The sequence below is a fragment of the Condylostylus longicornis genome, unplaced genomic scaffold (genome assembly GCF_029603195.1).
Source record: "Condylostylus longicornis isolate FDR11 unplaced genomic scaffold, ASM2960319v2 ptg000016l, whole genome shotgun sequence".
In the NCBI taxonomy this organism is placed as follows: Eukaryota; Metazoa; Arthropoda; class Insecta; order Diptera; family Dolichopodidae; genus Condylostylus; species Condylostylus longicornis.
In genome coordinates, this window is record NW_026577985.1 from 1,949,592 (window position 1) to 1,974,992 (window position 25,401).

Consider the following 25,401-nt stretch of genomic DNA (forward strand, 5'->3'; position numbering starts at 1 on the left):
CCTCACAGTGTTGATTATTCACGTACAAATAATTTTGTATCCAAAGGTTTATATGCAATTCTTTTTTTGCTTATGAGATGTACACATAAGTATTTTTTGTGATATTTATAAATAAAAAAAATCTGTTGCCAACCACACATAACCGACCGCATCCATATTGCCTAGTATAGAAAAAGTATAGAAGATTATGAAAACTCATTTTAAACACTTCTTTTCAATATTAAGCAAAATTGGAAAACCTAGAAAAGTGTAAATTTGTTTCTAAGCAGAGTTTCGCTTTGTACCACCCGAATTCCGTGAAAAGTTCACCAGTTAGTTTCGGTATCGACCAAAATTCAAAAATCAAATTTCAAAAAATTCCATCAATGCGTTCTAAATATAGTAAAAAATTAAATATCGGTCACCCATTTGGTTTCCGAGCCCTGATCTTTACAAAAAAAATTATAGATTCATTGTTTTAAACCTACGATTTTAAATATAAAATTTCAAGGAAATTGATTGATCAATTCTCTTTATATACACAAAAATAGAAAATCGTCTCTCAAAAAGGTGCAATTCCCAAGATCTGATATATCCCCAAAGTTGTTAAATTCGTGCCATACTCAAAATAAATTCACATATATTATTTCATCAAAATCGGTTCAACCGAACTTGAAAAAACATCGCTCTGAAAATTGTTTATTTACGCTTCGCTATTATGGAGAATTGCGTTTCAACCGAAAACTGGACATCCAAAATTTAGTGCCATCGTGTAACCTATTATTTAAATTAACAAAAAATTTACGAATGCTTCAATTTATATTAATTTTATTGACCTATATTTACCAACCGTGTTGTGTATACAATAGGTAGGTTATGTGATGGCAACAAATTTTGCATTTCGAGTTTTCGGCGGGAATGCACTTCTCCATAATAGGGCAGTGTAAGTAAACTATTTCTAGCAACCTGTCGGTCTGTCGGTCTGTATGTGCACGCGTGTATCTCAAGTTCGGCTGAACCGATTTTGATGAAATTTTATATGTAAGTTTATTTCGACCATGGCACAGATTGATCAATATGGCCTCGGGAACTGCACTTTTTAGCGGACCTGTTTTACATTTTTGAGCATTTTGAAGAAAATATTCAACCAATTTACTTGAAATTTTATATATAAGCTTCAGTACACCGACCGCGAAACCTCCTAACTCTTGGAAGAAATCAGGCATCAGCAACTGGACGTTTACTACGGGCCAAATATACATTTTTGCGTATATAAAAAGAAATAATCAACCGATTTCATTGAAATTTAATATTTGAATTGCTCGTATTAAAACAATGAATATATAAATTTTTTGGAAATATCAGGGCTCGAAAACTGATTTGCGGGCCGATTTTACATTCTTCACCATATCTACGTAACGAATTGATAGAATTTCTTGAAATTTGATATTTGAGTTCTGGTTGTTACCGAAACTAACTGGCGAGCATTACAGGGAATTCGGGTAACACAAAGCGAAATTCTAATTAAGAGCCGAATTTACATATTTCTAGGTATGTTAACTATAAGCTTAATAATGTCCTAAAAAATGTAAATAAGTATTTAACAAACATTTTTATAATGTTCTGTAACATTTTCACTTAACTAGACAATACACATTGCGGTCGGTTATGTGCTGACCACATCAGACTTTTTTATCATACGGTCGTATATACATATATGTATATGTATGTGCATAAATTATTTACACAGTTTACTAATTTTTTTTATTAAACTAATTTACACTAAAGTACGATTTTATAATATTCAAATTTTATTCACATTTTAATTTAATTTAAGTTATGTTGAAAACTTTCATATTTTAAAAAAAATGAACTCGTTTATCATGTATACATTTGCAAAAACACTAAATCTATAAAATTTATGGAACAGATTAAATTTATTGACAAAATTGAAGTAAAGTTCTAAAAACACCTACTGCTTTTGAGAAATGGGGACTCAGGAATAATTATTGTAAAGTATTTTTATTTTTTCATATTCTTGAAAATTTGCAAAATAGCTATTTTTTCTAATATAACCCGCCTGAGTAATAAATATTTCTCACAAAAAAAAAAAATTTATAAACTTAAAGATTAAAAATAAATAAAACCGTACTATAAATTTCAATGTGATTTTTTTAAAGTACTCCAAATAAGATCACATATTTCAATTCGCTTGCTTAATACTCCCTATATACTCTAACAGTATTTCTAATAATTTTTCTTTGACTATCAAAGAATTATAATATTAGGAATATTTTTTTTCTTAGAGTTAGCAGATAGCTTTACAACAAAAAAAAATTACAAATTTAATAAAAAAGCAATAACAATTAATAGTATTCTTAATCATTAATTATACTATTCATTTATTTTCAAGCATTAAATTTAATGCATTAGGATCTTTATGTAAGTTCTGTCTTAAAAAAGTACTCGAATTAAATAAATATGTAAAAAACTAAGGCGCAAGAGCAGAACAAGTTCAAAAACGTTTTAATTATTTAAAAAAAACTTCTTTAAGATTCTTTAAATGAAGAGTTTAAGAAATTCGCAATTCAGTTAAAATTTCATCTCAAGTACTAGCATCTAAAAATTAGTCAAATAAATTTCCAATGAATTTCCAATTCCTACAAATAAATAACGTCCTTAAAAAATTAAATAATTACATAATCATCAATATTTGAAACAGAAAAATCTGTTGATTTTCATAAGGAAAAATAAAAAATCTATATCAATGCGCATGCACTCACTTAAGATAAGTTGAAATATTTGAAATTCGCTTAAAATTGCGACTTTAAAGAAATATACATTAAAAAATTATTTAATTGGAATTTTCAACAAAATCTTAAATTTTTATGTTTAACTCTAAGAAAAACTCTGTTTAAAACGCAAATTCGATTCTGAATCAATAGCTTTTAATTTACTTTTATAGCCTTTATTGGATACGATATTCAAAGAAGATTGAAAATGAAAAATTAAAATGACCATATAGATGAACTTTTTTTCCCCATGGTATAAATTTATATACTATATAAGATAAAAAGCGCCACAAATTATTACATACACACTTGGGTAATTTTTGCGGCATCGTCGACTGAGTTCATCATTTTAACTGCAAACGAAATTCAACTGAAAACAAAAAATGCAAAAAAAAATCTGATATGGTCAGCACATAACCGACCGCAACGTGTATTGTCTAGTTAAATGAAAGTGTTACAGAATATTATAAAAATGTCTGTTAAATACTTCTTTCCAATTTTTAGGTCATTAGTAAGCTTATAGTTAACATACCTAGAAAAATGTAATTTTGGCTCTTAGTAAAGTTTCGCCTTGTGCTACCCGAATTCCCTGAAATGCTCGCCAGTTAGCTGCCGTAACAACCAGAACTCAAATATCAAATTTCAAGAAATTCCATCAATTCGTTCCGTAGATATGGTGAAAAATGTAAAAGCGGCCCGCAGATCGGTTTTCGAGCCCTGATCTTTCCAAAAAATTTATATGTTCATTGTTTTAATACGGGGAATTCATATATTAAATTTCAATGAAATCGGTTGATTATTTCTCTTTATATACACAAACATGTATATTTGGCCCGTAGTAAACGCCCAGTTGCTGATGCCTGATTTCTTCCAAAACATAGGAATTTTCGCGGACGGTCGAGCTGGAGTTATATATAAAATTTCAAGTAAATCGGTTGAATATTTTCTTCAAAATGTTCAAAAATGTAAAACAGGCCCGCTAAAAAGTGCAGTCTGATATATACCAAAAGTTGATCAATCCGTGCCATGGTGGAAATAAACTTACATATAAAATTTCATCAAAATCGTTTCAGTCGAACTTGAGATACACGCGTGCACACACAGACCGACAGACCGACAGGTTGCTAAAAATAGTTTATTTACACTTCCCTACTATGGAGAAGTACGTATTTGAATAATTTAAAATATAGAACAATGTTTATTAAGATTATATACAATAATTTAAAATAACTACTTATAAATGAAAAATATATAGAATATTTTAACGAGAAAAAATAGAGTTGGTCATGTCAACTCTGTGCTACCCGCACGAATTTGTTATTCTATGCAAAAACACGTATGCTAATTATGGGACAGACTATTAAGTTTAGTGAGAAGAAAAATTAATTACATTAAGCATTCAAAAATTATTTCTTACATTAAACACAAAAAATTTTCTGTTTCGTAGTCTTATTCACTGCTTAGATTTGGTTTCCATATTTCTCTTAAATTTTTCTGAGATTATAAACTTTTTACTTTGCGAAATATTTAAGGCAGAGTGTAACAGTTTACATGGACAATTGCATCACAAATATAGTTGAAGAATTTTTGCACATAAATCTTTTAAACAAAATCCATTGCTGTCCAAGCAAAAACTACCTACAAAGCCAAATATATGTATTAAAAGCTTTTTGCAGTATTTTTTACTAAATTTTATATTTTGGCTCCTTGAAGATGTTGCTGTCAATTATATTTTAATTTTTGCTGTACAAAACCTTACACTTTTAATGTTTGAACATTTTTGTACTACATTGTTAATTAAGAATTTATATGAATGAATTTTCTAGCTTCAAAAGAATTAAGATTTCTCCTATCTTAGCATAAACACTAATGGTTAGTCAAGGAAATAAAAAGTTCTTTCCAGTAACATTATTAGAAAATAATAATTTAGTTAATATTTTTCGACTAAATTTCTTGCCTGCCATTTATTTAAATATTGTATACATTTAAATAATACCCCTCTGCGGCCCCCCCCCCCCCTCATTTGAATAAAAATGACAATGTTCATCTCTACGCTTAAATCGATGCGATGTGTGAAACCCAAATTTCATGAAATATTTCATCATACTAATATTGTTTCGTTTTCTTTCTTTTTTACACGTTAAAAATAATCTTTCATTAATAGCCTCGCTTAACTAATGGTTAACAAACAGTTATTGCTAGCAGTTTTTTCAAATTTAATTTTCAACTTTTTTTGTATCAACCGTATTGTACTGTTGGTATACATAGACTTTAAAGTTGTTTACTTAAAATTCGCGCAAACTAAAGTTTGAATTCTGGAGAAGAGTAAAAAAAATATTAAAAAAATGTGGCACGTGTTTTCTTTGTTTTCGAATAAAATAAAGTTGAGTCAAACCAATGGTTTGTATTGTAGCACTTTTCCCTTCAAAAAGTGTTTTCACTTCTTTTAAAAACAGACGAAACTATTTCTAGGATTGCATATATTTAGGATGAACGATTTATGCAGTTTTTGAAATAAAGCAAAAATTAATTTAAAGAGGGGTTAACATAATGCTTGATTTTAAGGGTGAATTGTGTAAGCTAAGAAAAATAATTATATTTATTAATGGCATGGAATTCACCGTTACCTTTCGGCTTTTATAGAAATTTAAAAAAGCTGGCGGTTTTGCAAATGTAAGGCGCCAAATATTCAAATTTTACAAATTTCGAAAGACGATAACTTGAAAGGGGGTGGAGGTGGGCAAAAATTTTCTTCTAACGAAATGAACTATTTATTAATGTTTAAGAGATGTAAAAATTTCAGGCTCCTCAACGTACGGTGTAGAAAAAAAACGTGATCAAAAATTTGAAAAAAACTGATTTCACATAACGGTAAATTTTAGCGGCCATTTTCTTTTTTGAAAGTTCAGGTATAGTATGCTGCGATGGAGGAAGCCAGCTAATATATTTCGGCGTTTGAAAAATTTAAAAAATGCATATGGTTATACTACAATAAATAGTACTACAATAAATGATACGATGGTACGCTCAATTAAAATTTGGTACTTTCTACTTGAATCATGTATATAAAAATGTTTTTTTTTATAAGGAATAAAATCCAATATCTCTCTTGTATTATTTAACATTATACAACTTTTTTACTGTTATTTATTGCATATGTCAACCCAGCGTAAGTATTTGCTTTAAAATTTGCCGAAAGAGTTTGTAGACATTTGAATTTTCAAAATAGATATTTTTTTAGCTTTGCTGAGCAAGAGAAATATTTAAATCTTAACCTACTTGCTTAAACGTCTTTTGCTATCCACATTTTTTTAAAAAATTAACAATAATCGCCTCCTAAATATATGACTATTTTAAAATAATAAAGTATGACTATTTGAAAATAGTTCAAATGTTTGCTTTGGAAAAAAACTGCCAGATATGTCAAAAATAAAAAATTTTAGAAAATGCTGCCAGTTTAAATTTTTTGCAATGCGATTTTGTACCAAACCACCTGCGAATCAAAAATCAACTTACGCAAATTTGCGGCTTTCGCAAAAAAGAATTTATTTATTAAATACTTTTGATAGTTGCACACAATTCGAAGCTCTTTCATGCGTAATAAATTATTAAATATAGTACCAAATCCTCTTACAAGTTCAAAGCACCTATTTAGTAATATAAAACAGTCATTTTTACAAATTTTAACTTTTCTATTGGCAGTGTTTTAAACATTGTCTACAAAAATAGATATAGCGATTTGCATCACACAATGTATATATGTATATACCTATTTATTTAAGCACTTGGGCAAAATATTTGATACTTCTTTGTTAATTTCAACTTTTTAAGTAAAAAAAAGTATAACGTGAATTCTTAGGGAACACTACATTTAAATAAAAGGCCATAAATTTCTTATATCATAATTTCTTTGCGTTTAAATAAATTTCTTGGCAGCTGAACATCACAGTTGATATTGAAAAATAATATTAGTGTGCAATTGAATTTAGAACTTTGTGTTCTCCTGTTACACTATAATGACTTTCTTTTATTCTTTGTGCTGCAGTTGTAATTTCTTTTATTATCATTGAAAAGTAATAATCATCACATCACATTTAATAAGTATTTGAATAGCTTTTTGCAAATGTTACAAAAATTTATACCTTCCTATTGAAAACCATTTAACCTTAACGTAGTGTTGTTTTTGTGTTTGTCTTTTTTTTGTTCTTTAAAACGTGTCAATGATAATGCGAGATGTCTTCTTGTCTGAAATAACGAAAATAATAACCATCATCATTTTTGTTTTTATTATACTACTCGATAACCATTCACTATTAAAAAATAAAAATTTATTATTTCCGAATAAACAATACTGATTTTGTGAAATATGTGACACATTTTGAATATTAACATTATCTACAATAAAAGTTTGTTATCGCCTTAATACTCAAAATTGTACTCGAAATAAAAAAATAAAAAATACAAATAGGAATTAAAAAAGTAGTAAATTGAAAATACGCGGTCTTATATTAAGTAATGCGATAGCACACCAACTCCAAGCGCAATATTTACCCAAGAGAATACAGAAATGAGATGAAATCGAGAAAACATAATATTAATGCTCAATAATATTCTTTAAACTAGCTAAACCATAATAATTGTAACAAAGTTAAAGTTAAATTTTCAACGTATTGACGTAGTTAAAGTTAAAATTTCAACGATTTATGCTGGATTTATTTATGGATGAAGGGTTCACATGATTCTCGATTTTAAGGGTTAATTGTGTGAGTTAAGATTGAGTGTGATTAAGAAATAATTATATTTTTTAATGACACGGAATTTACCGTTAGCTTTTGTGTTTATAGAAAATTGAAAAAGCTTACGGTTTTGCAAATATAAGGTGCCAAATATTCAAATTTTACAAATTTCCAGTGGTGATAGCTTGAGAGGAGATGGTGGAAAAAATTTTCTTCTAACGAAATAAACTACTTATGAATATCTAAGAATTGCTAAAATTTCAGATTCCTACGGTGTAGAAGAAAAACGGCATCAAAAATTTGAAGAAAACGGATTTTAGATAACGGTAAATTGCTTTTTAAAGTTCAGAAATGGTATACCGCGATAGAGGAAGCCAGCTACTATTTTTCTGCTTTTGCAAAATTTGAAAAATGTTTATGGCGTCATTGCAATAAATAGTTAAAAAATGTCGTTTTAAGGGGGTATAACTTTTAGAGGGGGGGAGATAGGTGAAAATTTTGTTCCACGGAAAAGGGTTTCTAGTAAAGATCTATGTACGTATAAAATTTCAGCTTTCTATCTTTGAGCGTGTAGAAGTTTTGTAAACAGACGCACGGACAGACGGACGGACGCACGAACGGACCGACCGACGGACGGACGGACAGAGTGAAACTAATAAGCACTTTTTTTCAAAAATTTTTTGGAAAAGTGCTAAAAAAATGTCATTCTGTTCATTTTCAATATCATATTCATTTTATATCATATAACAATATCATATATGCGGCACGGTTCATATTAAAAAAATTATACCCTATGCTAGTATGTGAATTTATGTTTTGTAATAATTTTGCATAGAGGAAACTCAATCTTATGGTGAAAAGATTTTGTTACTCTTTCTTTCTTACTTTCTTATATATTCTTATATGTATATTCTTTCCGAATATATAAAAATTTTTGGTATGCGATCATGATTTACATGTAATTTATAATTTTTATAACTGGCATAAAAATTGTACCACTCGCTATTTTGAATTTCATGCTTTTTGTTTTCTCTGTTTAAGTATTTTCAATTTTTTTCTTTTTTTCCACTCTTTTCTGCTTTATTATATGTACATATATTGGATCTTTACTTCATATTTTGGGATTACATACAGCATGTGTGGCCAAAATCATGAGTCGGCAAAAGAAACAAAAATAAAACGAAAGCGTGCACATATGGACATGTAAAAATATGAAAGAAAGCAGGAAGGTGCTATATGAGATATGGAACAGATTTTAATAGTCAGTAACTTCAAAAACAATAAAAAAGAAAACATAATATTATATATAGTCTTACCGATAATCAGGATCGAAACATAATTCACAATTTCATGAAAACTGTTTTTTTTAGAGGGTTTGCTTAAAATATATGTGTTCTGTGACGAACCACATATTATATTACCAGCTATAAAATTGAAAATTAGAAAATGTCTCTTGGGACCGTTTTTAGAAAAAAAACCCATATATTTGTCTGGTAAATTGCTTTTATAAAAAAATAATTAAGCTACAGGACAGTAAATATTTACCTATGTGATTTGAACAACTTTCTACGTTTTCTAAATTTGAAACATATAAGAAATATTAATATTTTAAATGCTTTTAAAATTGCCTTTTACTGATTGTTTATCTGTTGAATTATAAAGTGTCTTATGCTTGTCAAAATAAAACCATAATAATAATATTAATAATAGCATTATTAATAGTACTATTAATAATACTATTACTCTAACTAATATTTGGGTATATATGCGATATTTGGGTGAATTTGGTATATTTTTATATTAATCTGGAAGCGTTGTTCGGATTGGGACGTTGACAACTACAAAAATCGCATGCGAAGTGTCAAAAATAGAAGAACGAAAAACTAAACAAATAGATAAATTTTTCACTCATGGAGAACACTCAGAAAATGCTAGAGATAAGATACTGACAAATTTTATAAACCTTTATTTACTTGACAGAAATAACGATTCGTTGCTCTTCTGAATGAAGACCAAAGGTGTAATTAATAACAAATGTAATATATAGTATATTGAAAACCATTTAAAATAAAGATATGCTGATACATATAAAGAGTGATGATACCTAAGATCAACCAATGTCACCAAAACCTATAAAAAAAATCTGATGTGGTCAGCACATAACTGACCTTAATGTGTATTGTCTAGTTAAGTGAAAATGTTACAGAATATTATAAAAATGTTTGTTAAATACTTATTTCCAATATTTAGGACATTAGTAAACTTATAGTTAACATACCTAGAAAAATGTAAATTTTCTAGGTATGTTAACTAACTGCTCGTCAGTTAGTTTCGGTAACAAACAGAACTTAAATATCAAATTTCAAGAAATTCTATCAATTCGTTCCGTAGATATGGTGAAAAATGTAAAAGCGGCCCGCAGATCAGTTTTCGAGCAATGATCTTTCCAAAAAATTTATATGTTCATTGTATTCAAATATTAAATTTCAATGAAATCGGTTGATTATTTCTCTTTATATACGCAAAAATGTATATTTGGCCCGTAGTAAACGTCCAGTTGCTGATGCCTGATTTCTTTCAAAAGTTAGGAATTTTAGGATATGAAATTTTAAGTAAATCGGTTGAATATTTTCTTCAAAATGCTCAAAAATGTAAAACACGCCCGCTAAAAAACGCAGTTCCCGAAGCCTAATATATCCCAAAAGTTGATCAATCCGTGTCATGGTCGAAATAAACTTACATATAAAATTTCATCAAAATCGGTTCAGCCGAACTTGAGATACACGCATCCACACACAAACCGACAGGTTGCTAAAAATAGTTTTCTTACACTTCCCTACTATGGAGAAGTGCATTCCCACCGAAAACTCGATATGCAAAATTTGTTGCCATCACATAATCTACCTATTGTATACACAATACGGTCGGTAAATATAAATACTCTATAAAAAAAATTTTTTTAAATTGACATAAACTCCGATCTGAAGACGTCTCTGATTAACTGTTATCGAATTCCTTCAAATATTCTCTTCTAGTTTAGTAAAGTGGAGACCACATGTTATACCTCATATCCATAAAGATGATTGATATGGTTTCCTTTATTACAAGCTTATAAATCGACCAAATAGACTGGCAAAGCACATAAATTAAAAAAAAAGCAAAAGGAAAATTTATAAACGGAATGAGTTATAAAAAACATTCAAGGAGGTCTTATTGCCGTTGTATTTTATGCACATTTCTGTGAATTTCTCATATTTTGTTTTTGTTATTATTTTTCAACTTAGTTTGATACGAGTATAATACGAAGTTTGAGTTTTTTCTTTTGCTATAATAATATAAAAATAGATGAGGAAGTTTCATACGATAAGAAGTAGCTTAAGAAAATTGTAAATTTTAATATTTTCATTCACAAAATTTAACGGCCGGCAATAATTATAGAAAAATTTATGTGTCAGCGCTACCAATATTTATAACTTATAATAACGTATAATCTATATTTAAAACATTACACAAATACAAATACAGGATGAACCTGTAACGTGGTATAATCTCTCGAGGGAAAGTAAGTTTGCCACAAATGAATTATTATCTCCAAAACCGCAATAGAAATTTTTAGTTTCGGCAGAAAGGTCTATTGACTTAAATCTCTATGACTATAATTTAAAAAAATTCGTCTCCTCACGTTAATCGTTACTAAATAACCCACTATCAGAACTTTTTTTTCCCATTAATATTTTTATGTTTGGGTTCTTCAAGGATATGGAAAAAGCATTTTAACCAAACATTTATTTATACTTCTATTTATTTCTACGTTCTTTTACTTCTGAAATTGAAACAGAATTCTTTATTTGTAGCATCAACTGTAGATCGATGTTTCTCTCGTTGTAATTAATAGTTCTTTGTTTTACTTTTTTGGGATCGTTTATTAGCTCTGTGAGTTTTTTTAGAGCAATTTTCACCATTGACGAAACAAAATTCATTACTTCTATTACGGCATTGTAACAAAGGTATCAGCTTTTGAGTAGATTTCAATTTTCATTTCGCTGTTTGTTTCGCTTGATTTTTCTTTCCTTTTCTTGAATTAGGTCTACTTAAATTTGACTTTTTATGGCTTTAAACTAATAGCTTTCTTGAAGAATTAGATACATAATAAATTTTCTTACAAATCTGTAGATTTTATTAACAGATTAAAACAAAATTGTATATTTTCAACAACGTTTCACAATATAAAATGCTTTTAGAAATCTCAATATAATTGAAAACGTCAAAAAAATTAATTTAAATTTAAAAAATATTTTATTATATTAAGATAAAATAAAATAATTTATTAAGATAAAATTTATTATTAAGATAAAATAAAAGCATTATTTATATTGTGAAACTTTGGTTAGAATATATAAAATTTATTTTATAGTTTTTTAAAAATATATATGTATATGTACATATATAATTTAAATTTAGTTGTCTATCCTTTTGAATTTCAAGATGAGATAATAAACTTACCACGAGTCAATTTTTCAACTATATTTATCAATAATATAGCTTCAATAATTTCCGAGATAATGCCAAATAACTTTTGAATTTGGTAGATATGGCAGCTATCATAAGCGCTCATGATATCTCAACTGCTTTTACCGAAAGCATTGACCCTATTACCACATTTGTTAATACAAAATTATTCAGTACTGTACCTTAAGTATAGTTTCTAAGATATAACCAAATAACCATAGAAATTGTGTCGCAATTGTCACAAGCAGCAAGATTTCAACGATTTTTATCACACAAAACAGCCTTAATAATATATTTGCTTGTGGGAAATTTTAATATTCTAGCTTAAATGATTTCTGAGACATAGCCAGTGGTCGAAGTGGGATACTCAAAGTGGTGGGATGGTAAAAAAAAAAAATAAAAAAAAAAAGTATTATTTTAGTTATTTCTTAAAAAAATAACTAAACAAAATTTACCAAACTTTGGAAGTAAACTAACGGGAATATTTATATTCAAAATTAAATCAACTACAAATTGAATCAAAAACTGTGCAAATTGTTACCAAAGAAATGCATAGACTACTATGTAGTAACGAAAATTTCATTAATAGAAAAAAATTATACGTTACTATTTGAAATTGGTCTTATTTAAAATTACATTTATATGAATTTAATTTTTTGTTAAAAAAATTTTTAAAATTCGTTAGAAAATTTTCTTAAATTTTAAAAAACATGTACTATATTATTTAAAAGTACTGGGATGGCATCCCACTCAATCCTCACTTCGAGCACTGCCACATAGCAAAATAGCCTTCGAAGTGGTGGGGCAGCTAGCCGAATCACTACCTTGATCACATCTAATTTAAATAGGACTGCGGAATATAGCATTATTAAATGTTTGTGAAAAGTTGGCGGGCTTAGCTCAATTACCACGTACTTGCGTTATCATTGATAGAGACAAACCAACATGGTTAAATCGGCTCAGAGTAGAAAAACATACACTCAAATTTATATCTCAAACCATTATTTACGGTAATACTTATTTGACAAACATTCTATTATTAACGCAAGTTATGTTTTTGTATAAGAATTATGTTTATGTACAAAGTTATTAGGTACATTTAAACTTTTCATTAAAATTGAATATATTTGTAAATAAGTATTAAGACCAAAAAAAAGGTTTTGTTAAAAAAAAGAACATAGTTTTATTTCGGAAAAATTTGGTTTCAATCGCATGAAAAATAAATTTAATCAAAAAAAATTTAGTTTCATTTCAGGTGAACAAAGTTTTATTTAATTCGAAAATGTCACAAACAAGTTGCCGGAGAGAGAAGTACAGATGTAAATTACGATATGTTTAAAAAGGACAAACACCAGATTATGCTATAAAAATCTCGTTGTACCACTTTTAAATATTGCAGTACCTTAACACAATAAATATAGTACCTTAACACAAAAATCAAAGTCATCCCTCAAAACAAGCTGGATACATTCTGCAAAGTTTTTGAAAAGCAGGAAAAACCAATTGAAACGTACGTACAAACTATCGTTACAATTAATTTTTGATTCGATTTGCATATATTTATAGTCTAATTGTATTCCTACATCAATTTTGTAAGTACAATCACATGCGGAAAATCCATAAATTACACCTTGCACTGTAATAATAAAAGTTAACTTGCGAAAATAATGGAGAACGGTTATAATTATTCACACCTCTTTCACAGAATTTCGATCTATCAATTAAATATTTTTCACAGTAATTTTTTTATCAATACATTTTGCACATTTTTTTTTTACCCATATCTTGAAGGACCGCATTTCTGTAACAAGAGAGGTCTTTATAGAAAAATTCACTTAAAATTTCAACAGAATTGCAATTTTCAATATTTGAGAACTGCAAAAAAAAATTACATGCAAAAAATTTTTCTATCTGTCTGTGTGATAACAATGTTTCAGTAATAGCAATATTTTCAATGAAATAAAATAATTAACATATTTTCAATCTGATAAACCGCTTGGTGTTAACAGCTGGGCCGTTTCTAAAGACGGCATTTACATATATTTTTTCATATAAGCAAATATACAAAACTTTTTCTTGAAATTTTATAATTCAGTTTTTCTGTACATATGTAGAATTCAGACATTTTTCAAAATATTTTGAATTTTTGACTTTTTAAAAACGACATCATTAAAAAAGTCATTTAATTTAAAGTTTGAGTCCGATTTCGAAAGAAGATAACAAGTTTTCTTAAAACTTTAAAATTAATTCCAGAAAATACTGAATACAGATTTTTTTTTACCAAATTTTTATAATTTTGAATTTGATGATTGAATATCGAATGCTAACTGTAAAATTAAAATTTATGCGGGAAAACCGTGCAATTGCTTTGATTAAAAGAAATAATTCTTAGGACCATATCAATGTGTTCGTGTGTATATTATGTACATAAATAGATTAATAATAATAATTTTCGACTCAAAATATTGCATTCAAAATGTGTATAGCAATTTTGAGGCAACAACACAAAGCAAAAAGCAAAATTTTGTTACATATTTAGTAAAGACGCGCTTCACACTGCTCTGTTTTTTTGTTTTTTGATTAATGATTCTTAACTAATATTTGAGTTTAAAAATTTCCTCAATAATTCACATTTATGTAAATGGGATGGGCAATTTTGTATTTTAGACAGTATTTTATTACAGTTTAATTTTACTTAATTGAACTTTTTTCTTTTTATGGCAATCAAAATACTAGTATAGACAAAGTTTTCGCGTTTATTTTGCATTCAAATTAAAAATACGAAATTTATTTATTCTACTTGCGCATATAAAGTAGGTGTACGTAAAATTGTTTTGACAATAAATATTACTTTTTTTAAAAATTAACTTATTGATTAACTTTATATATTTTTACTTTTGGTATTGAATGACCATTTGTGTTCAACCGATTTGCAATTGGTATTGCAATTAATTTTCCCAGGTGTTAAACTTAAAAAAGCCGACCAAATTTTTTTCTCATATTACTGTAATAATTATTGTATATCTAATTTTAAAATAGGAAAAAAAAATAAGTTTTGGAACTGTAATTCGTTATCCTAACCGTTCAAAAGAATTCAAATGTTGAATTTCATTTAAGACTAACTGCGAGGTAAATTCAACATTCGTCTCTTAAAACATATTATGTATGTACATAATTTTTGATATTAAAGCTGTAATAAAAATGTGGACAAGAGTAAATAGCACTAAATAATGTTGTGTGCGCTTTTAATTTTAAAGATATACATTTGTACATATATATACATATGGGTTTTTGCGCACGGTCGAATGAAGTTTAAAATATATATGAAATTTTAAGTAAATCTGTTTAATATTCTTTTTTAAAATTATCAAAAATTTAAAACCGGCGCGTTAGAAGGTCTAGGTTCCGAAGCCTGGTATATCCCAAAAGAGGATCAATCCTTGACATCAATCCATCACATAACCTACTTTATTGTATACACAACGCGGCCGGTAATAATATATTAGTGCAACATATTAAAAATAAGAGATATAATTTTCTTTTAAAATTTTATGTAAAATATTCTTCAATCTTATATCTTTAAAAGATTCAAATAAATTGCTTATTGATACAAATTTTGCTTTAAAAGAAATAGAATCGAAAGATCTGGTAGAAGATTTTGAAATCAAGTATTATTTAATTTAAAATATAAAATTTTCCAACAATAAGTGAGATCCATTTAAAAAATTTTAAAAAGCTATTTTTACAAAATTCAAAAACAATTTTATTTTATGCAAATTAATTTAATTAACATTTTATGCAAAAATTAGCGATGAACGAAGAATCGCAATGGAAGATTACAAATTTTCTCTGTAAATTAAACCACATAGATAATATTAGGTCTCTCTGTTATAAGAAAGTTTTTAAAAACTTTAGAAAACTTAAAAAAAACTTTATGAAGTTTTCCTATGCAAAACGTCTGCGATAATACTTTTTGAACGGAAGGAGGGAAAATGATTTGAAAAGGAAAATTTAGTGTTTCTAAAACTTTTAAAATCTTACAGCTGTTGAAACACACATATTATGTTTTTCTTTATTATGTCAGAAGGTTTTGTTACTCAAAAAAAAATTATTCATCAACAATATTTTTTTTTTAACTTTTTAATCAAAAAAAAAATTAAATAAACAAAGTGGGTTCACAATTGGTTTTTTCTAAGTTTGAATCTTTTATCCAAAATCAAAATTTTTGGTTTTTTAATAACCAAAAATATTTGTTAAAGTTTAATAAAAATTTTCAAATTTGACTTTTGTCACTCATTTTTATACAGTTTTAAAAGTTTTTTTAAACTTTTCCGTCTGGGTTATTTTTTTTTTAAATCAGATTTTTTTTTGCAAAAAATTACGTCATAGTGTCTCTCTTTTTAAAGTTTTTTCAAGTTTCATAAAGTTTTTAAAAACCGTCTTATACCAGAGAGACTTATTATCTTATTAATATTAGTCTTAGTAAGACCCTCAACTCTTCTAGAAGAAATGGCATGCAATAAAGTAGGATCAAACCAGCGGTTTGTAATGTGGTACTTTTCTCTTCAACAAGTGAAAATACTGCTATTAATAAAAAACAATATACACACGTGTACCTACAATATTAAAATTATTTCCATTCATATACGAAACTATTTCAAAAATTGAATATAGGATGAACGATTTATGCAGTCTTTGATATAAAGCAAAAATAAATTTAAAGAGGGGTAGCATGTTGGTCAATTTTAAGGGTTGATTGCGTGAGTTTAGAAAAACAATTATATTTTTTAATCGTATGGAATTTACCTTTAGCTATCTGCGTTTATAGAAACTTGAAAAAATTTTACAAATTTCGAGAAGCGATAACTCAAGAGGGGTCGAAGTTTTTCTGTAATGAAATGAATTAATTATTAGTGTCTAAAAGCTGTTAAAATTTTAGACTTTCACAACCTGGGGTCGAGAAGAAAGTAACATGAAAAATTTGACAACAACGGATCTTAGATAACGGTAAATATAATGGCCATTTCCTTTTTTTAAAATTCAAGTATGCCGCGATAGAAGAGCCAGGCACTATATTTCCGCGTTTGTAAATTTAAAAAATTCGTATGATTTCACTGCAACAAATAGTTAAAAAATGCCGTTTTTATACCCTGCAATTTCGTGAATTCACTTTAGTATAGAGTTTGTAACTATTTGAAGCAGTTATTTGCTGTGTGGATATATATATATATTCTTGCTGAGCGTAAAATTCTGCGCTAATTTAGACATGTCCGTCCGTGCGTCCGATCACACGATAACTCAAAAACGAATAATGTAATTGAAACCAAACTTTCACAAGTTGTTTCTTTTGTGCCAAGGACGGACCCTATTGTAATTGGATAATTTCGGACAACTGGTTCGGGTAGCTGCCATACAACTCAAAGAGTTTATTTCAAATATTTCGAAAACTGTGCGCGTGTCCAATTACATTCTATATATGCTACAAAAATAATAATGGAATAGCTGCACCGGTTGAATTGCTTGACCGGTTTATGTAGCTGCCAAACAAATCCAAAAGCTAATATTAAATGTTAGGAAAAATAATAAAGTCAGACTCACGAAACTTGGTAGTCGTTTGTCCAATTATAGATCAGATATATCCCTGAAGTTTGGATGGAATGACTTGGCACGTTCGGGTAGCTGCCATACAAGTCCAGAAGCCAATTTTAAATATTTGGAAAAATAAAAAACTCAGATTCATAAAGCTCGGCGGTCGTGTGTCCAATTTCATGTCACATACACCCCTGAAGTTTTGTTGGAATGGCTTGACAGGTTTTGGTATGTGAGACACAACTCCAAGAGCAAATTTAAAATATTCAAAAAATTAATAAAGTTAGGTTCATGAAACTTGGTGGTTATGTGTCCAATGATAGGTCAGACATATCCCTGGAGTTTCAATAGAATGGACCCACAGGTTCGAGTAATTGCTATAAAACAATGAAAGGTGCAGGGTATAATTCAATCGGTTTATACCGACTGAAATATTTTTACTTGTTTGGGTTTTACGGGGATATAACTTTTAAAAGGTGGAAGATAGGTAAAAATTTTGTTCTACGGAAATAAGTTTCTAAGAAAAGTCTATGTAAAACTACAGTTTTCTATCTTCAAAAATCTGCACAACTTATTAATTCAATAAGTTCTGCACAACTTATTAATTTTCATTATACCCTACCCCCTCGTGAAGGGTATATTAACTTTGTTCTGGAGTTTCTAACCACTTGAAGGACGCATCTTTGGTATGGACAAATATGCATATATTTGCTCATATAAAGTTCTGCGCTGATAACTCATTCGCACGATAACTCAAAAATGAATCACGCAATCAAAACCAAGCTTTCACAAAATGTTTCTTTTGTGCTAAGAACGTAACCTATTGTAATCGTACCATTTCGGACAACGGGTTGGGGTAGCTGCTTTATTTTAAATGTTTCAAAAACTAATAAAGGTAAATATGAAATTTGATATCCGAGTGTCCAATTTCATTCTACATATGCTTTAAATATTTTAGTGGAATGGCTGCACAGGTTGGTGTAGCTACTTTACAGCTCCTAGAGCAAATTTTTTATATTTGAAAAAATAATAAAGCTAGATTCACAAAACTTGGCGTCCAATTATAGGCCAGATATATTCCTGAAGTTTTGGTGGAATTACTTGACAGTTTCGGGTAGCTGCCATACAACTCCGAAAGTTAAATTTAAATTTTTGGAAAAATAATAAAGTAAGATTCATGAAACTTGGCAGTTGTGTGTCCAAGTATAAGTCAGGTATATTCTTGAAGTTTTGGTTGAATTGCTTGACAGGTTCGGGTAGCTACCATACAACTCCAAAAGATAATTTTAAGTATTTGGAAAAATAAGAAGGCTAGATTCATGAGACTTGGCAGTCGTTTGTCGAATTATAAGTCGGATGTATCCGTAATGTTTCTATAGAATGGTTTCACAGGTTCGAGTTATTGTCATACAACAATGAAAGGTGCAGACTAAACAGGAAAGCTGAGTGGCATTAATAGTACTTACTATAGAAGCACGAAATTAGAACGTTACAAAAGTTTCTTTGCGTGTCTTTTAAATTTATTTAATACAATTAGAAAAATCATACATAAATATTGCGTTTAAAGATTTTTAAGATAAATTTTCTATTGCGTTATTCCATATGATTTTTATTAAGAAATCGTTGATGTTAAACTTTAATAGAAATTATATATTAATATTTTGTAAGTTGAATTTTTAGTCTCTAGTGTATGTGTAATTTCAGTGAAATTTTTAATGCCATGCCATTTCTTCATGCACCTATAAAAATGCGAACAAAAACATTTCTGCGAAAAATGTCAAAATATTGTATAGTTACCATTGTGCGTAGGTGGTTTGAACATCAACAAAAGCAAAAAGAGTTTCATAAGAAAGAGTTTCATTTTCATATAAACGGTATTTACAGTTTATTTTTTAGATAGATGTTTTTTGATAAGGTGGTTCTTAAAATAAAATGAAGAATAAGTCAAACGCAAATTAATGTCGTTTGTAAAGAAGCATATTTTATTAAAACATTTTTTCAGCACTAAAATTAATATAAACATTAAATTAATTTGCGGAACTAATATGTTCCGGAAATCTTGTCCTTAAATTGAAATTCCCTAAATTGAATCTTTTTACGTAGATTTTTCTTTTTTTTTTTTATTTTAAGTTTCTTTATTCATTACATTATTTTTACGTACATTACGTTACAACCATATATTTACGTTAAGTACATATGTATATTTCGTGTTAATTTGCAAAAAATATAGTAGGATTTTATTATTATGACATTAGATAGCAGAAAAATTCTTAGAAATAAGTTTTTTATAAAAATTGTAATTTTTTAAACTATTTTGTTAAAAAAATTTTCCTAAATCGAATTTCCGTAAAAAGAGTTTTTGGTTTAATTTTTGAATTCAGTAAAAACGAAATTTCGTTTTTACTGAATAGGAATGAGTGTATTCGTTTTCATTTGCTAATTGTTTAACTGAAGAATTATAGGAAAATTAGAAGTATTTTAATCTTACAAAAGCTATATGACATTTAACAATAAGCGTCAATAGCAAACCTTTCGCAAAAAATGTTTTCATTAGTTTCACTCTGTCTCCTTATGCACTCATCTGTTTATGAAAATTCTGCACTATTCTATAGAGACAAATTCAATATTATTATTATTATTATTATTATTATTATTATTATTATTATTATTATAATTCTATATTATTATTATTATATATTTAAGAATGGAAAACATACTGGATACGAGTATGATATACATTATTTTGTTAGCTGCTGCACTACCTATTGTTTAGATTTAATAGAATTTTCGGATTTCCGAAACACAATAACTCAAACAGAATTCGTCTGAAAAGCAATATTTCTGAGTTACTTTTTTAAAAAGCTTATTTTTTAGTCTTAAAATAAGTTTTTGACTACAACTTGTATATCAGTAAAATATGTACTAATTAACAGTTAACCAACAGCTTTCATTAATTATTTCTAAAAACCTTTACCTAATCATTTATCTAAAAAGTGTGATGAAATAAGGAAGGATATTAAATATATGAATGTGCACATCTTACGAATTAAAATTAATCCGATAAAATAAAGTCTAGTTAAAAAAAAATTAAAAGAGCAAGTCACTTTTTAAATCCATAATATTATTTTCAACAAAAAATTTATTACATTAGCATATTACAATTATAATGTGAATATTGACAAAGTAATTTGTATTCGTTAGAAACATCGGACGAATCTTCATATATTGCTTAAATGAAACGACCTATTCGAACCCATACTAGATTTTCCTGATGACTGCATTTAAATTTTATTGTGTTTGCACACTGTTTAATATTTTTCTTTTGGAAATACGTAATTTTTTTTAAAAAACATTCTTCTATACGCGTTCGAATGAGAGTATTCACCAGCATCAAGCTTATACTATAAAATCAGAGAAGGTAAAAAAAAGGAAAATGGTTATTCTAAGATAAAGATCTTTTACAATATCTTCAATTATATGTTATGCATTTTAAATTTGTTGGTTATGTACTCAAATATAACTCAATATGGTTAAATTTATTCCACTTGCTTACTGAAATCCCAAATTGCTATTTTGTGTAAGACTCGTTAATTTTTTCTATTATATTTTTCTATTAAAAATATCACTATAAAAAATTATTTTACTTTGCTTTTTCTTCTACTTTTCCAATTTGCATATAACAGTACATAAATATTTCCATTATAAAAAACAACAGAAAAAAGTTATAAAATTATTTGTTCAAATAAGGCCAAAGCGGTTGCTAATTGCGACGAGTCTTTTTTTAAGTACTAATTTGTTTTTGTAATTAATCACAGTTTGTGAATGGATTTGATCGAAAACGTTTGCGAAAAACTATACATATATAAATTGAGTATACTTTCATTGGAATTATTATAAATTGGAGACTCATCAGATTATTTCATCGATTTCCAATTGTTTTTTTTGTATAAGGAGCTACAATTAACAAATTTAACGCTCAGCCATTTTTTTACGCTCAGAAATATGTTGTCCTTGTGAATGCATAATAAGAAAATTAATAGGTTAAAAAATAGAGTGACCGTGTCAACCCATACGAATACCCATACGAATTCGTTATCCTATGTGCGAATTATGAGTATCCTACAGCTGACTATGGGTCAGACTATGCCTTTAAGTTGCCATATTACCATATTAATTTATGCAAAATTTCAGTACTGCGTACTTTTTGTGTTTCAATTTTCAGTAATTTTCAATATTTTCTAAGATATGGCCAAACTACTGTTGAAGATACCACAAGGAGTCAAGAAATTTCAACGATTTTTATCACACAAAAAAATACTTTTTCTTCACGAGATTTCTATATTATAAATCCAATAATTTTTGAGATAATGCCATATATTTCGCAAGTTTTATCAAACACATTGGCCTTACTAATTTATTCACTTGTATGAAACTTCAATACCACATCTTTTATAGTTTCTGAGATATAGTCAAACAACTTTTGAAGCTCTATTAGTATGGCGACTACCAAAGGAGCCAAACGATTTCAACGACTTTTATCAAACATATTGGCCCTACTAAAAAATTCTTTTGTGTGAATTTTCAATACCACAGCTTTTACAATTTTTGCGATATAGGCAAATAAATTTAGAAGTTGTATGGCAGGTACCCAAACTAGTACTACGATCATAACCAATTTAAATAGGGTTCTGGCATTTACTATAATAAATCGACACAGTCAACTCTATTTTTTCTCGTTTAAATTCTTTTTTTTTTAATTAAGCGTTTTAGTCAGGTTTATATTATTTTTTATTCCCATCCGAACATAATATGTATACCGTTTGTTACGCTAAGAAATAATGGTTTGATATATAGACATATATGTGTGTTTTTGATCAGCGTCGAATTCTGAGTCAATTTAGCCATGTCTGTCCGTCTGTCCGAACAATAACTCGAAAACTAATTCAGCTAAGTTCACCAAATTAAAGTACTTAAAAAGTAGTAAAAGAAGGAAAGAATAGATGAAAAATAAATTAAACTGAGGAGAGTTCATAGCAATAAAAATTATTTTACTACTCGCGTTGATAAAAAATGATCAGATTTCATGTAGAACCAAATCTAACTCAATACGGGATAATTCTAGTTATGCGTTTGTTTACAAAATTATGTCCGGGTTTTATCTTCTTTAGAACTAAGTTGAATTTAGAACTAAGTTGAAAGTCCTAATTATAGTTGAGAAAAATCTTTTAAAGGGAATTAATTGTCGGGAAAAGCTATCCGTTTCTATGGATTTTATTTTCTTTGAGGTATATTTTATTATGATTCCTAAACATAATTAAGTGTGAATGACCCGAACACATATACAATAGTAAAAACATATATATATTTGCTATGCTACTATTATAGCAAAACTGTATTAAAGTTCTTAGTAACTGAAATTCTGACGGTTTCAATAAAACATACGCTACACACCATGCAAACTGTATATAAACATTTTTGCAGCGATGTTTTAGCGTTCACTTTTACAAATGAGAAAATATTTGATTTATCTCCACAAACAGTGTGGAATACTTGAAATTAGTTTAGAGAAACACGTTTTTCAAATTTAATGAATTTAGATCAGACGCGAAAGTATTTTTAATTTATGACATTCATACAATAGTTCATAATTTATAGAAAAGCTCGTTGTCTTATCGCACAACATACAATCTATCTAAATGTAAAAATTTTATTTTATCAGAATAAGAGATCTGGAAAAATTCTTTTGAGAATATCAACTGTAAAGAAATATTCTTTTCAGCACTTTTCCAAAAAAAATTTTGAAAAAAAAATGCTTATTAGTTTCCCTCTGTCTGTCCGTCCGTCCGTTCGTGGACATGTTTACAAAACTTCTAGATCCTCGAAGATAAACAGCTGAAATTTTATATGTCCATAGATCTTTACTATAAAGTTATTTCCGTTATACAAAATTTTTACCTATCTCCTCCTTCTAGAAGTTAAACCCAGCCGAAACCCTAAAAATGCCATTTTTTAGCTATCTATTGCAGTGAAAACAAAAACATTTATCAAATTTTGCAAACGCAGAAAGGCAGTGGCTTATTTCTGCTATCGCGACATACTATAATTAAAGTTTAAAAAACAAAATGGCTGTTCAAATTTACCGTTTTTTCCAAATTTTGTTGTTTGATTGTCAAATGATGTCGTTTTTCTACTAGACCCCAGGTTGTAGGAGCCTGAGATTTTAGCAACTTTTAGACACTAATAAATAATTTATTTCGTTAGAAGAAATTTTTTTTTCCATCTCCACCACCTCTCAAGTTATCGCCTCTTGAAGTCTGTAAAATTTGAATTTTTGACGCCTTATATTTTCGAAACCGTAAGCTTTTTCAAATTTATACAAACGCGAGAAGCTAACGATACATTCCATGACATTAAAAAGTATAATTATTTTTCATAACTCACGCAATTAACCCTTAAAATCGAGCATTATATTAACGCTTCTTTATATTAATTTTTGCTTTATTTCAAAGACTGCATAAATCGTTCGTCCTAAATATATGCGATCCTAGAAATAGTTTTGTATATGAATGAAAATAATTTTAATAGTGTGGTAGGTATACATAGACTGTATTTAAAAGCAGTATTTTCACTTGTTGAAGAGAACCATTGGTTTGGTCCAACTTTATTTAACTTTATATTCAGAAAAGAAAAACTTATACTTAATACAAGAGTATATGCACATAAATTTTTTCTGGAATTTTCTCATTTTATCTCCTACTTTATAGAAAAAAAAAGGCAAAGAAAGAAACGAATAAAACAAAATTTACGGCCTATCAATACGTCTGAATTTAAAGATAATAATTCAATTACATTGCTCTGCCAACAAATTTAAATTAGATCAATTTATATTTAATTTCCTGCATTCTGCACTAATTTTCCGACGACACGAAATTGATTTTTATTCTTTGCTATTTTTTCATTATTAAGCGGGTGTATCAACTGTAGAATCTATTAAAAATATATTCATTTATTATCAAATTAACTTACAGGTTGCCAGATTGTACTTAAGATCTTTTTCTTTTTATTCCTCACAAAACCTCTTGAACGACATAGGCAGATACCTTTTTAAACATTAATTACGGCCAACTTTTTTTCAACTTCGAAAAGGTATTGCCATTATTGACGTTTCAAAAACAAATTGTTATTAAAAATTTTAGTAAAGTTACAAACTAAAGGGAATGAAAATACACTTGATAAACCGTCATAAACGTCGCATTATGTTTTGATAAAGGCAATCAGAAACACACAGTAAAATAATCGATATTATAAATAATTGCAAAGTTTAGTCTTGTCCAAAATAAAATGTTTTTCTATTTGTGTAGAGCAAAATTGGTTTTTCAAAAGATTGAAAAATGTCTTCGCCTTTTTATCAATTAAACCTTCACCGCGTTTCAACTTCAAAAACTCAAAAATAAAATGTTTTAAATGCCAATATACAGGTTTTGATCCAAGAAATCACGTATAAATTGTAAAAAGTGAAGAAAACTACTTTGAAGTTAGGCATTTTAAATTTAACAGCGTGCAGAACTAAAACTCCATCCATCCCAATTTATTTTAAGATGATGAGATATTTAATTGAACACCTTAGCTCTAACCTTGTAAGCCATAAAATATGTTAATACACAAATGCTTTTTCTGCTTTATCCAATCTTCATTGAACACTACTCAATACACACCTTTAATTTTTAATATTGCGGAACAAGGCACACATTACTTTTTCATTTTATGTCAATAGTCCTTCCGAAAGTTTCAATTTC

The 25,401-nt window shown here is 28.0% G+C and overlaps 1 protein-coding gene across 2 annotated transcripts in view; it reads right to left on the minus strand.

Moving 5' to 3' along the window:
• The window catches only part of LOC129605923 (protein cortex), a 79,065-nt gene that overhangs the window by 42,919 nt on the left and 10,745 nt on the right, over window positions 1–25,401 (minus strand). The window contains exon 1 of one of the 2 annotated variants that reach the window (XM_055515950.1): window positions 6,914–6,997. The exons of the other annotated variant lie outside the window; for it this stretch is intronic. Within the exon in view, the coding sequence (XP_055371925.1) occupies window positions 6,914–6,931 (18 nt within the window). The 5' untranslated portion in view covers window positions 6,932–6,997. Of the gene's footprint in view, window positions 1–6,913; window positions 6,998–25,401 lie in introns of those variants that run through there. 2 annotated transcript variants of the gene reach the window in all.